Source organism: Necator americanus, chromosome I (assembly GCF_031761385.1).
Source record: "Necator americanus strain Aroian chromosome I, whole genome shotgun sequence".
NCBI lineage: Eukaryota > Metazoa > Nematoda > Chromadorea > Rhabditida > Ancylostomatidae > Necator > Necator americanus.
The window spans coordinates 32,681,012-32,696,392 of NC_087371.1; the positions used below are offsets into that span (position 1 = coordinate 32,681,012).

At 39.4% G+C, this 15,381-nt stretch overlaps 2 protein-coding genes across 2 annotated transcripts; one reads left to right on the forward strand and one right to left on the reverse strand.

Moving 5' to 3' along the window:
• Positions 1-2,387: 2,387 nt before the first annotated feature.
• RB195_007546 (uncharacterized protein) lies at positions 2,388-2,648 on the reverse strand (the record flags this gene model as incomplete). Its single annotated transcript, XM_064181235.1, has 1 exon — positions 2,388-2,648. One exon carries the CDS (start codon positions 2,646-2,648, stop codon positions 2,388-2,390), a length of 261 nt encoding a protein of 86 aa, XP_064038042.1.
• A 2,690-nt stretch (positions 2,649-5,338) lies between these two features.
• RB195_007547 (uncharacterized protein) lies at positions 5,339-14,900 on the forward strand (the record flags this gene model as incomplete). The annotated part of the gene is made up of 12 exons (XM_064181236.1): positions 5,339-5,459; positions 7,217-7,346; positions 7,411-7,466; positions 9,007-9,156; positions 9,639-9,731; positions 9,984-10,112; positions 10,185-10,252; positions 10,451-10,557; positions 12,814-12,871; positions 12,996-13,133; positions 13,197-13,302; positions 14,599-14,900. The coding sequence occupies 12 exons, from the start codon at positions 5,339-5,341 to the stop codon at positions 14,898-14,900; spliced, it is 1,458 nt and encodes a 485-aa protein (XP_064038043.1).
• Between the last annotated feature and the right edge of the window lie 481 nt (positions 14,901-15,381).

The window sequence follows — 15,381 nt, forward strand, 5'->3', positions numbered from 1 at the left end:
TTCTAATAGTTATTTTTGTTATTTCCCGAATAAATTTGTTTTTTTCGTAATTAAATTTTTCTATTTTCGACTCTATCGGATATCCTTGACTTTAATTTTTTCGGCTTATCCTTTTTCTAAGCGACAATATTTTTGCTTTTTTTTTAAAACACAAAACGTTGCATTACAAGGTTTTTTCTTCTTATTTTTGCTATTTCTTCAGGAATTGCCATGATTTGAATCTTTTTTCTCTCGGTTTTTTGGATCTGATTCTCTCTCTCTGATTTGAAAAAAAAAGTATTTGTAGCCTGGGTACTATATAGTAAACTTGGTTCAGTTCATTGATGGATTTTTTTACTTTATGAGTAAGAGACATAAAAGCTAAGATAGGATTGAGAGCATATCGTAGCTAAAGTACTGCAGCTAAGGAGTAATTTCTAGAACTGGTGACGTCATTCGTCTGTAAATAATGTCTTTATTGTCGCTAACTTACTTTAAAACGCTTATATCCGACCGAAAATGATCATATCCAGTGGTCGTAAAGAAGTGGAGGCGAGAGAGAGAGGGAAGGAGGGAGAGAGGGAGCGCTTCTCCTCTTGCATCCCACCCATCCACTTTCGCATCGATTATCGGAAGAGAGAGCGGTGGAGGGGTGTGGGGAGGACCATAGATAGAAGGAAGTGGGTGGACTAACATAACGTCTGGAAGACATCGTATTTTCGTATGAGAATTGCCTCGTCCATCTATGTATGTCTGTGTGTGTCTGTGCATGTGTGTGTCCATATATGTTTGTGTGTGTGTGCACCTATTCAACAACCATTCACCTCTCCAGGAAAACCTACTTTTCGTCCCATCGCTCCGCCTACGTCTGGCCATGCCTGCAGCTGCTGCTGCTACTGCTGGCGCTGTCGTCATCACCACCACATTTTGTCGCTGTTTCAAAAATATAATTTTTCACTTCCATGACATTCCTGCTTGTTTTCTTAGCTAAGAAAAAAAAAACGAAGCGACCGGGGCGTAACATTCTCGTCCACCAACTCCCATTTACGTTCCGAGCTAATGACTAGTAGCAATTCGACAGCGACCAAGCACCCCGAAATGACGATGAGCAGTCGATTCTGGACTACTGGGATGTACCAAACATATTGTTTTGGGCTCATAGCTTTCTCTTCACTTTTCAAATGGACTTCTCATTTATGATGAAAATTGATGATGATTGCTAAGAAAATAAAATCAAAGAATAAAAAAATTAGGGAAAATTAAAGAAAAATTGAAAATGATTATGGAATCCCCTTCACTGCCTCTTTTTCTCATCTTTTTCAGCTTATTTTTCCTTATTTTTATAAAGGTTACAAGTTTTATTTTTATAAAGGTTAGAGGTTAGTTGAGTAGCTCTTGATTCATTTTGTTCGAAATTGTCCATTTTCCCTTTTTCTCACTCTTATTTTCCACCTGATTTTGCATACTTCTCGTATTTCATTTCTATTTTTTTTCTTGCTTTTTCATTCGTCATTCTCTTCTGTTTTCATCTACATTTTAGCAACGCCATTTCTTCCAGAAATCTTTTTTTCTCCTAATAGTTCTCATTTTCTACATGATTATGCCCATCCTCGAATTTAGTCGAATTTAGTACTTTTTCTTAGTTTTTCTTTCTTTCATCAACATTATTTTCCTAAGCATATCCTCCTTCTTTTCGTTTATTTTTGTGTGATAGTCTGGTTCATATTTTTTCCCCTTCAGGTAGCACCAGCCTTCACCGTTTCTTCCTTGTTGTTCCTTGATTCGTCGTTGAATCTGTTTTTTTTTTCTTTTTTTAAAGTCACTCTTCTATAATGTTTGCCTTATTCTTTCAGTACAAGTGAAGCACTTGAGATTTTTGTTTCAAATTTCAATTCCAGAAAATTTCGGATCCTTTTTTCCCTTTCATTCATTTCTTTCAATGTTATTCAAAGTGAATATTTGTGATCCATATCTATGGATTTTCTTTCTTTTTCTGCGTTTAATCTTCACCTTTCTATTTCTTTTTTGGCATTCATCCGTTTCTTTTATTAGGGTGTTTGGAAAGTATCTGCCGAAACACGGCAAAATTTCAAAACAACACAACTTTTTAACAACATTTTATTATTCGGCGAAATAATCTCCATCAACATCGACAACCTTCTGCCAACGTCTCACAAGATCAGGCATTCCTTTGGCGTAGAACTCCAGCGACTTGGAGGCGAAGAAAACTCGAAAATCATTTTCGAGGTGGTCACGATCATCGTAGCGCTTCTCTTCCAGGTGATGCTGAAGCGATCGGAAGAGGTGGTCGCTTGGAACCAGGTCCGGGCTGTACGGTGGGTGCGGTGGAACTTCCCATCCGAGCTCCAGGATTTTCTGGAAAGTTCTTCGCGATGTGAGGGCGCGCGTTAACGTGCAGCAGGCCGACGTTGTTGAGCTTCGGGTGCTCCTTGCGGATCTTGTCGGTTAGTCTTGGCAGTTGAGCGCAGTAGACCTCGGTAGTAACTGTCGTGTTGTCCGGCAGCAGTTCGAAACGGTACTTCCCACCAGACGCTCAGAATTACCTTCTTCTCATGGATTTCACCTTTCACGAAAGGATACGGCATTTCATCGCCAGCGCACCCACGCACGTTTGTGGGTGTGGTTAACGAAGAGGACCCATTTTTCATCTACAGTGACAATCGCGTCCAGCCAGTCGAATCAGCGGCTTCTGGAGAGCAGCTGATTGCATGTCCAGGCGTCTTTGACGGTTGCCGCCGCTCTATGCATGTGGAAGCCACTGACCGAGCTTTTTCACCATTACGAGAGATCGCAGTCCATTGCTCACGGTGGAAAGCGAACAGCTAAGGCTGGCAGCAAAATACCGCACACCTTCATATGGATGTTGCTCCGCCAGATTCTTTAGTTCGTTGAACGATATAGCAGTCGGTTGACCAGAGCGCGGCTCGTCTTCAAGTTTCTTGTTTCCGGCTTTGAAGCGCTGGAGCCAGGCGGGCACAGACCGCTCAGAAGGGGCTTCAGTGCCGAATAGTTGACTTAAGTTTCGATGGGCTTTAGCAGCGGGGCGGCCAGATTCGAACTCGTAAAGGAATACGTGTCAAGTATGAGTGGAATGTTTGGCCATTATAGAATGAAATAGGCACGGAAAAGGAAGCCAGATATGTTATGTGTATACAAGCGGTAGTGTCCTTATATAATATATTTAAAACGGGACTTCCAGAACATCTCAAAAAATCTGCGCTACTGCAAAAATTTTTGGCAGATACTTTCCAAACATCCTAATAATTCAAAAGTAGTTTAAAAAAATAATCGTATCGAAAAAAAGGACGGTTTTTCCTGTTTTCCTCGGGTCATTGCTACTTCTTCTTTTTTGGATTGTTATCGCTCTAAACAGAAGGAAATCTTCGTTTATTCTTTTATAATCGTTCATTCCAATAAATTGATTAGTTTTCAATTCAATCATTATGACGAAATTTCTCATGAACATTTTTATTCATTTATTTATTTATTTATTTATTCGTTCATTCATTCATCAATCCACTCAATCATTCGACGTCCACAAAATTCCTTTTCCATCAACCCCTCCATCTGGCCATCTGTTTGCTCATCCATTTTTATTTTGTCCTTCGCTTTTTCTATCCTGTATTCATAATTATACCTTATTCTTGGATTTTCGAGCTAGGACACGTAGCGTGTGCGCTGACATCTACAATTTATCCCCACGTAATTAATTCTTAATTGGTGCACTATATCGGAGCAAGTGTTTTTTTCGTTCATTTCGCAAAAGATGTGCACTCTGGGAAACTTGCCGCTAGTTAAGAGAACATTATTCGATTAGATGGCGCTAATAGCGGTCTGAACTGCACTTACATAATTCACATGGATGCGAGATTTGCAGGAACAGAATTTGCAGGAACATTGAATGCGAACATAAAAAGTCTCAGAGATCAAAAATGCTCTTTCCCTAAGGATCGCACTAAAATTCATTACAGCCCACCTGTTTTCTTTTTCCGGTAGGAACGCAGAAGGAGGATATTTCGATCTTTTCTATGGCTATAACAAAATTTAAATACTAATGGGTCGATAATTTAGCAGCTGAGAAAATTTCTCAGTAATCAAAGATTATGTTGACAGATCCACTTTTGATAGGATTTCGTATTTTTATTGATTTTTTTTCTCACTTTTTTGTCGACGTTATACAGTATTGGAATATGATAAAAGCTTTCGGTACGTTCATTGAACACTGAAAAGAGTGAGTTGCGCGTCGCGGACGCGTGCGCCACCTAGGCTGAACGCGTTTGGTAGCTACTGTATGCGCAGTGCCCGGAGTGTGAGAAGATCTGAGAACTGTTGCTAGCACAGTCTTACTTATGCTGCCGTACTAGTTTTTTTTCACAGCTAAACGTCATGAAATTATTGATAGAGTAAGAAGTCAAAATACAGGTTCAGCCTAGGTTCAGGTAAACAAAATAGGTGACAAACGGGCAAATAAACAGGAGGAAAGAAAGAAATACAGTCAGGAAAATAAGAAATAAGATGGATGATTGGCTATCGAGAGGTTGAGAGCGATGCTGGTGTAGACAAAAATATCTCATTGCTAGGATTAAATTCACTGATAAAAGTCTCCCGGTGAATTACGGTGGCTTTTTACCTCTCGGTCGAACCGCAGCACTTTGAATTCCTTAGCGAAGAAAAAAAAAGGTGGATTATATTGTCGCTCAACCGCTTTCAATCTCTCGGTCGAACCGTAGCACTTTGAATCCATCACCGAAAAATAATGCTTTTGCTCCAAAGCACATTTTTCATTACTAAAAATTTATTTGTGAAATACACAACATTGCAGACATTTTAGAATCTTAAAGATCTTCATTTTTGCAACATACAGCTTTATAAAACGAATCCGACAATAGATAATAGATCATAGACAACTTTATAAAAAAATTTTAAGAGAATTCTCATAGTACAAATTACTACATATCACACAATAGTACATTTTTTGTAATTTTTTTCTCATATTCGTCTCATCGGCTTTTACTAAATTTCAAATATCATTTTCCTTCCGCTCACTTTAATTCGACTTCTTTTCCACCTCAATTTTCTTACAGTGTAGTTGAATCCGGCTCAATTTGCGTCCTAGGAGGATTCAATGAAAAGTACCGTATAGCTACCGTTTTGTAGCGTAGGGTGTCGAACAGTTCTGTACACATCTTAATTAATTTTATTTTTACATTTGTCGATGACTTTTCTTTAACGTGTAAGAAATGTTTCATTAGGGTATGGTAGGTTAATTGTTATCGATTGCAGATAACTGTGTCTATGTCGAGCGTAGACGTGCTGTGAACGGGCCGGTCGATGTCCGATGCGGCAGCAGGTGACGACGGCCGTGCTGCTGTTCGTGTACGTCGACGTCGTACAGGCGTTGACGTCGGCTACAGCCGAATGCGCTGATAGGCATATATTCTCGGATCGTCCAATTACAGGTGAGAGATCGATCGGGATTGGGAAGTAGAGTTCAGCAAATATCCGCGGTTTTCTTTTATTGTTCTGTAAGGTTACTTTTCTTAATGAGTATTTATTTATCGTTCTGATATGCGGTGAATGGTCTCAACATTTGCACGTATCTTTGAATTCCTATTTCACATGAATCAGATCATGTATCTTTTTAAAAAAAATCAAAAATAAGTTCAATAATATCAAAATATCTACTTCCAAAACGCTAGGGACCTACTCTCATTCAGATTGAAACCGCCAAGTCCTATTTAAAACGCGATTTTATAGAAGCCTTAGGAATTATTTGTAACACCGAGGGGTTTCGTTGTTTCGTATTTTATCGTATTTCTGAGACTGAGCAGGTTTTTTCTTCTAACGGACCACTATCCTCCTTTCTGGAGAACTGTGACTTGAAGGATAAAGCGCCTGGCCTTAATCAGCGTTCCGCTTGGGATGCGCCACCACGTTCGCCTCAATTCAGAATCGTTTGAGGTTCACGAACGTGTAACTGGCCCATACAATGACTTACGGTGGCCAGCCGACGAGTCAAGTCAGTGTTTTTATCCTCCCACAGAAGTCTGGTACCAATTTATCCGGACCCCGGAGGGATGAAGGGCTTGGTGAGAGCACTAGGGCGGATTCGAACCTCCGATCGATCGTGCAAACACAGCGAAACCTCTTACCGACTTCGCTGCACCAGCTCTGCAGTGCTTCCAATTTATTCTTTACGGTTTTTTAATAGTAGGGTGGCGACAAAAAATGCAGAAGATAATCTGCTCCACCAGATGCGCCCAGCAAAATTTGCGGCATGTCAAGGTAGGCAGTCAAAGTTTTCTGTCCCGGCACGGTTCACGGTTCAGGATCATAAAGAATAAAGCGGATAAGGCACATAGCGTTGACGAATCCCTATGGGAATACGCCTACGCGTTCGACTTCAACTCAGTATTACTTGATGTTCAAAAGCGAGTGTGTCACCTTAAAAAAATACGAGGGCTAATCGATTTGTCAAATCAGTGGTTTTATTAACGCAGACGAATCCGCTGCTAATTTGTCGACTCCGAAAGGATGAAAGGATTGGTTGGGATTAGAGCGGTTTCGAAAAATCGATCGTGTATCCATACACAAACCTCTTACCGACTGCGCTTCTCCCGCCATCAACATCTTACGTTATGAATTTTTCGTGCTTTTTGTATTTTCACAGACTTTCACAGGAAGAAGATATAGAGGGTCACCAGCTTTCAGACAGCTATTGCTATTAGATAATTTGCGGCGCATTAATTGGGGCGGATCGATTTGCGGCTGCGGCACAGTTCTTGCAGCACAAGGTAATCCTCTCTTAGGTGATTCATCAATAGAAAGTAGCGTATATGAATAATTTGGTGCTTTCTTAGATTTTCGTGATTTTTTCGTCTCTGGAATATTACTTAGGAAGGGAAGTTGCACACTTCCATAGATTTCATGGCAATGAACTGAATCACATTCTTTATTGTGCAGTCTTTCATTTCTTTTGCACTTAAACTCATCAACTGATTTCCTTATTTTTCACATTTCTGACCTTTTTTTGAATGTCAGAAAGAAAAACTGCGACGATTTTGTCGTTGAACCCCCATGAGATGGGTCCCTTAGGAAATATGCGGGGATAGTTCAAGACTACAGCGCAGTTATCTCTCCATTATTTCTTTAAAAAGAAAGCTGAAGAATTCTTTAATCAAACCGCCAGTTGTCGATCGATCTATTGATTTTTCAGAGACGCTCGAATCACCGGCTTTCCCAACTCCATATCGATCCGGTCTCTCGTGTTTCTTCAACATATCAACTATCGCATCAAATGTGATACACCTCACATTTCTTTCATTTGATCTAGCTGAACCGAACAGGTTGGATCGATCAATAAACAGCTGCCTAATCACATTTTTTAAGGAAATACTCCATTTTTTTCAGCAATAGTGAGCAATGTTTAGAAGCGTATGTGCTGGTGATAGTTGTGGATCGATTAGGCAAGTTTTCTGATAATATTTGTCGTTAGTCGATTTAATGCAGAGAAAGGCTGCAAGTCGAGCAGAGACGCAGAGTAACAGTTACAAGCTAATCGATAATCCTGACCCTTCTTTTCTCGGCGACTTTCAGTTCTTTTTCTGTCGTCTTTCGTCAATTTTTTTCTTGTATTCTTTTAAGCAGAAGATAACTTCACATAAATTAAATTAATAAAGTAATAAATTAAATAAAGTAAATTATTCTACTTTTTTCTTTTCCTTTATGTGGTCTTCATTGATTTTGATGACATCGATTAGTGTTAGTTCTTAATTAGTATTTATTATTTTTATTTTTAAATTCTAAGTTCAAGGAAGAAAAATAAAATAAAAGGAAGAAAAAAAAAACAAAATAAAAATGAGAAAGAAAATAAGAATGATAGAAAAGAATTTCACTGGGAAATTTACAATTTGTTTAAACAGTATATATCCTGGCTCTTCACTGAACGGTTTCTAGAAATAACGGACAAAATCGATTACTGATTTCTTATTGTTGCATGAATATCTTTTTCGAATATTATAAGTCAGGTTAAAGGCTGAAATCTTTCTTAAGTTTTTTTTTATCACGGGTACTTTCTTTGTTTTTGTATGTGAATATCCAAATATTGCAAGGATAACACATATCACTTTAGTCCATTAAAATAACCAAACAACAACAATTTTCTTGGATTTCAAGGGGTTTTTCAAATCCAGACAGATTATGGTAGCGAATAGTAAATCTTCGAGTAAAATCCGCTCTTAAAGGCATCACTCCACGAATCTGAAGTGGTGCGGGTTTCAGGTGGATTACGCCTATGCGGGCTCATGGATTATGGAGAGGAGGGTGATTCCGTACATTTCATCCTAATTGCCGTAAAAAAAGAACGGCCCGGAAGATGCGGCGCGTGCGCAAGGCTGGCGCGCTCCAATCGAACTCGTTGTAGAAAATAGCGCGCCGGAACGCTCGAAGTCGTATCTTCCGGGCTGTTTTTACGGCAATTAGGAGGAAATAGACGGAATCACCGTCTTCCAAATAATCTACGACCCCCTGTGATTCATATCCCCCCCACCTGAAACCCGCACCCACCCCATATTCGTAGGATGATGCCTTAGTAGCTGAAATCTTTCGCTATTTCCTCCGGCATGTTGTCGTAGCGCGGGCGGCGGGCTCGGCTCCGTTTCGGCTCTGCCCATATCATTCATCCAGTGAAGCGCGTACCGTGGGGAAATGCGAAAATTGCCTGTCTCACCAGCTATCCCTCGGGGGATTTGTGGTCGGATGAATAGGGGTGGAGCCTGGCGATCACCATACACATACGAAAAAGTCATTGTTAATATTTCATGTTCACTAGTTGCTTGTTTAGCTGTGCACTAACTTACACCGTGTTAGATGAATTCTTAGATGTAAGAAATATCCGTCACCATATATTTAGCTTTGCAATATAATCCTTAAAGAGATCTTAGCTGTCATAAGTACAATTTTCTTCTCGAATCCTATATTAAAGGACGCAATACCGTACACGTACAGGTAAAGAACATATCGGAGATCGATTATGCGGCACCAAATTACCATCAAAAATCGAAACAATGCAACCTACCATCTACGTACAATTCGTCACCACATCCCCAGGACGTGATCATCGTGGATTTCGTCTACGCTATGAAATCATTTCAGAAGGTATTTTTCGTTTATTGCAGTAAAGAAATTATACGCTAACGCTTATCATGTGAAATGTTTCTGATCAATAAACCAACAGCAATCGATAATTGAACTATTGAACCAAGTACATATAGTGTCCGCCCACATCAGGAAAACACAATTATACGCTAGAAAATCATTCCCTATAATATTTATGCATGTCCTCAGCCTCAGAGTTGAAGCATTCTTCGTATTCTGAGCTTAGAATGAGGGCGGGTCTTACCTAATGGGCGTGTCTCACCCTTCCTCTCATTGGTCGTTTAAATGGCGCTACTAGGTACTTGATATTTTATGTGGGGCCGTATTCTAACGCAAATAACACTTATCAATCAGCAAAAAAAAACACCAGTAAACGATCCATTTGTAAATTCTTCGGTTTACTTTCGACCTGGAACTGAATCGATTGATTGTTATTGATTATCTGCGATTGAGCTTAATCTATAAGAATACTATTATTTCAGCCCTAATAAAGGAGCCTCCATCCTACGTTCCGGACGACGAAAAGATGTTCGAACGTGAATGCGGTGGGGCGACAAAACCTGGACAACTTACAGGTTAGAGATAGCATTTGAATGACGGAAGTCTTTAAGAAATCAGAAAAAGGGACAGACAACTCGTACAATTCGTACAACTCGTACAACCCGGTGAAGAAAACAGTTGAACTATGTGAATAGATCTTTTATAAACTCTCCGGCAGTACATTTACCATTCAAAAAAGTTTTGTTCTACTTCATTGCAAAAAAGTGTTCTCCTTAAATTACAATACTTGTCTTTCGAATATTCATCGAATTTGTTCGAATTCGCAGGTGAAATCGTATCACCCGGCTATCCGGACACATATCCACGTAACGTCACATGCTATTGGCTAATACGGGTCGATCCACGACAACGAGTCTACATACGTCTAGCACATTTGCATCTCTCCTCAACGATAGGTGGGTGGGTCCCGTCACGATGCGGTGGATTACTGTACTTCAGTCCTTCTTGCCCATGTCGATTTATTTCAGCTGAATGTGAGCGAGCTTCGTTATCGATCATTGACGGGTATAAACATGCTGGAGAAGTTTTCAAAAAAGTGGGCTCTCTATGGTTTATCGATTTTCTCCAATCGATAAGTTGTGATCAAGTGAAATTTGCGTGCAGTTGTTCTATCACGAACACTATTTGTAGAAATTGTTATTTAAGTGCGGATTCTTGCATATGCGAGATAGTTATATCGATTTATCGACTGTTTAGTGAGACTAACAACTTATCGATCCATTGATTTCTCCAGGACCTCGTTGCCGACGCATCCGAAACACGTTTTTGTGGAAGTCAACTTTATTATATGGAAGAAGGCATGAAAAGCTATTTATCTAGTGCAAATAGACTTCTTGTCAGGTGAGTTACTCGGTCAGATTTTTACTGTTCGAGGAATTCGCTGCTACCGTAATCAAGTAATTTTACGGTACAACAGGTTGAAGAATAGAGGAAAGTTGAAAAATGAAAAAAAAAACAAATCATTTCCGACGTTGGCAGTTCCCTGAGATCAACTTGAGTTACTGGATGGATTCAAGAAAAATTAAAATTCAAAAATTAAATTTGCTTTAAAAATTGAGGATACAGGAGCCAGATGTCATGACTCCAGAACTATGTGTTTTTTATTTTAGAACGAGCGCTGTGAATGAATGAAACGTATCCGAGAACTTTTTTTTCTGTTGGATTTGATATTCTGTGGGTTTATTTAGGACCAAAGGGTATTTCCTTGGGAAAAAGACGCCTCTTGACTTTTTTTTTGCTAAAAGTTATCCTAATCACCCTCTTTTTCCAATTCCTGTGCTCCACTTCTTTCTTTTCACGTCATCCATCTTCCATCGTTCTTGTGTCCAAGAACCGAACGCGGGAATTCGTCCATTTTTCCCGAATTGATGTGTAGAGCTCTCAGAGTTGCTATCGAAGGCTGCCTAATCAGGTTGGCTCGGACGAAGTTGGTCAGTGCTTGCCACTTAACAATGTCTCCAGCTTGTTGGATCCGCACTCGGGCGAAAAACGAAAGCTGTTTAGGGACGTGAATTCGATGGTAGCAGAGACTCTTATAAAACAATGGTTAAGGAGATAAATCACCGATAAAGGATAAGCGATAAAGTGTCTGGCGTCCAGTCAATCCGCTTGGGACCCGCCACCACGTTCACTTCAATTCAGAATCGTTTGAGATTTACGAACGTGTAACTGGCCTGTACAATGACTTGCGAGGGCTGGCCGATGAGTCAAGTCAGTGTTTTTATCCTCCCAGACAAGTCTGGCACCAAAAGATATCGACCCCGGAGGGATGAATGGATTGGTGAGCACTAAGGCGGATTCGAACCTCCGATCGGTCGTGCAGGCAGCGGAACCGACTCTAACCGACTGCGCTACACCCGACCTAAATTTATCCTTTTAGTCACCTTTAGCATTGATTTTTCTAGGCTTCGATGAAACCGATGAGCTTAGCCGTTAGTAACGATCAATACCAATCTTTGTTATAGCTCGAACAAGTTAATGAATTTTTTTTTTCAAAAAATTCCCATGACAAAACTCAGGTCTTTTTATGACAATCCTGATATCACACTGAATCGATGCACTTTTGATACGTTTGGCTATCTTATTGTTCATTGACAGTATATTCTAAAAATACCAAACCATGCAGCGTGATCACTAGTGTATCACGCACCCGTGAATGTTCTATCATACACGGTTCCTAGAATATACGTAACTATTCTATCAAACTAATGATATAAAAGCGAATATTCTGCATTTCTGACGAGAAAAATCAGATTTAAAATCACTCACCAATGTATCACCCGGTTCCAGACCAAAGAAAATCCGTGATCACCGGTGTAACACGCAGTCGTGAATGTTTTAAGATGCATCTGGTAATAAATATGTCCTCGAAGGTTTATTTCGTTTAATTATTGAAGTTTTATTATCTTTTAAAGTAGAATGATGTTCAGATTTCTGATAGATTCCTCATAGACTGAAAAATTCACCTCATATATTCCTGGAAAATTCCCGAAAAACTTCGAAAACTCGTGTTTTTTTTTTTGAAGAATCTCACCAATTTTTTTACCACTAGATAATCGTTTGCATAATATTTCGTTGGTGATTTCGATTAATAATTTCGTTTAAGTGAACCTAAAGCTGATGAACAGATACATATGTATTGATTAGCGCTACAATTATTTGACCTACTACATACGATTGATCTCGAAAATCTGATTTTTTTTTTCGGATTGTAGCTTTAGACTTTTTCTTCGATTGTAGCCGTATTTTTCAAACTCTTCCAAATGCATCAATATTTCTGGAATATTCTCTTTTCTGGGATATTTCTGGAATATTTATGGAATAGCATCTCTAACGCTGTTTTTCTCCTTCCTTCTCGGATTTCCTCGACATGATGAATTGACGTTCGTGTCTTTCCAGTAGGATTTTATATAAGCCTCCCTAAGATGATTGATAGCTGCTGTGCAGTTCTTACGGATACTTGCAAAAATTTCAATTTGAAAACTCTGCCAACAACCGAACACATCCGGGCCCATGTGAATGTCAAAATATTGTCAAAATATTATCACCGTCACCGTCGTCATGAAATCTTTTGCAATCAATACGCATTAATTTCAGGCTAAACACCAAGGATCGTCCATCGACCTCCACTGCTGGTCAGATAATTGGTTTTAAGGTATGAGAACACGACTTCATTAACGATACATTTGCTTTTTTTTTCTGAATTTTTCCAATTTTTTTCTATTTTTTTTCTAATTTTTTCCTAATAACTGTTTGGGAATGATCACTAAACCATTTAGTTGATCTGGACAGCTGTGGAAAGTCTTTTCGATGAAAATCCACACTCGTTATCGTCATCCGATCGCAGGAAGGAACCAGTTCAGTTCAATTCATGCAGCGAATTCACATGTCAAGGAGGTCAAATATGCGTTGAGCAGGTAAGTCGATTATTGATTACTATTGGTGTATTGATTAGATTGTTACACAGCGATTCTCTTCAGGATCAAGGTGTATGCGCTATGCGACCACAACTATGCATTCATTCATCATTAGTATGTAATGGTGTGCAAAATTGCGTCGAAGGTGATTACAGCGATGAACAACACTGTAAGTGAACTATGTACGATACGGTACTATACAGTAGCGTATTGTTTTTTTTGTAGTAGGGGATTAGTCGCTTATGTCCACAGAGTGTCGTTAAAGCTTAAATTTCTTGATTCCCTTCATATTTTCATTTAAAAAAAGTCCGTAAATCATAGAAAGTACTAGAGCCTACATGGTTTTCGCTTACTCCTTGTGCTCGCTCAGTGTCGCGCAGCATCGTCAAGGCTCGTTTCTTAGGAATCCAGAAAATGGGAATTGTTTCGCTTCATTTTATCAGTAAACAGCTCTAACGCTATCAAATAGATTTTTTGAGCTACTATGCACTCTCATGTCGTTTAGTCTCGCTTATTCTCGTTCATACTTCTTGAATGTCGCTTACGCAAACCTTCGCTTTCCGCCCCTATCATCACAATAAGTTTTGGATGATACATCTCTTACACAGCAATGATTTTAGGTTAATCTAATTTTCTAAAACCCAGAAAAAATTTTTTAAAAGTCGCTTTATCGTCAGTCTCGTTACGCCACTTTTTATTTTCGGATTTAAGGTGGGTCTATGAAAAGAATCCTAGTATCAAAACGGTGAATATTATAACATATTTATGTGTCCAATTTCTTCCGATGATTTCTAATTCTTTTCGATTTTTTCTGTTCTCAGTTGTTCTGGAGGGAATCCATGACATTTTCATGAAGTTTTATTTATTTGAGATCAGCTTTGCCTTTCATACTCTCTTTCTCGCTTATTTCTGCTGTCGATGAATATCGCATCATATTTCTGGATAAATGTCTTCCTTCAATAATCGCATTTAAAAAATTGTCGCCGAAAATCGCATCCTATTTTTACATAAATGAAATTTCTTTCAGAACCTTTAGAAATCGTATCACTAAATTAAAGGCATAACCCCACGAATCTGAGGTGGTACGGATTTCAGGTGGAGTATTCGTATACGGGATGGGAGACTATGGAGAGGGGGGTGATTCCGTTCATTTCTTCCTAATTCCCGTAAAAAACGGTCTGGAAGATGCGGCGCCGCACAAGGCTGGTGCGCTCCAGTCGAACTCGTTGTAGAAGATAGCGCGCCGGAGCGCTCGAAGCCGTATCTTCCGGGCCGTTTTTTACGGCAATTAGGAAAAAATGGACGGAATCACCCTTCTCTCCATAATCTATGATCTATCGTATACGAATACTTCACCTGAAATCCGTCCCACCTCAGATTCGTGAGGTGATGCCTTTGAATTAATTAAGTAAAAAAAAATAAAATATAAGTTGAATTAAATTACTAAAATTGCTCTCGGTTTCAGGCTATTCACGTGAGATCATCGCAGGATCAGTGGGCGGTTTTCTGGGAATCACGATAGTGGTCTGTATTTGCGTATGCTGTGATCAATGGCGTAAACGACGTCGTGTACGTAAAATGTTACGCGAACGACGTGAAGTCGCTAACGGTAAAACACAACGTGCGTATCGTCATGACGTACATTTAAATCATGACATAAGTTTTGATCGTACAAATCATGTGCCTCGTTTCTCACGTGACGATGATGCTCTTTATCCAATGCGGTACAACCGCAGCCTACCGCCGTCATCAAATCCGCCTCGGTGACAATTAGAGAGCGAACTTTGACTGCGAAAATATGATTGGAAGATGCTAAAAATCAAAAATAAGTTAGGGATCAGGTGGAATTCGGTAAACGTCGCACGTTAGGATTGCTTCAGATTATTTCTTGGATTTTATGCGCATATAAGGAGTTGAGGATATCGTCGATTGAGTTTATAATAATTATAATTTATAATATGAGAGAAATTACGCCTATGGAATATTCTTTGCAGCTCCACGTGAAGTGTATTCCATTGATCGTAACATCATTATCTACTTTTGACTACCGTTCCATGTTAAAGGTGTGGGAAGTTAAAAAAAAGAGTTACTTTCTAAAAAAGCGAGAAAAAACAGCGTAGTGATGTCAGGAGCGGGAAATTCATCCGTATTCCCCCTGATTTCTCGGGAATTTATGTGCACTACGACCGATCAGCCTCGTGAATGAGGTGTTAGGGAGTGTTTTGGGATGGCAACGGATGTGTGAACA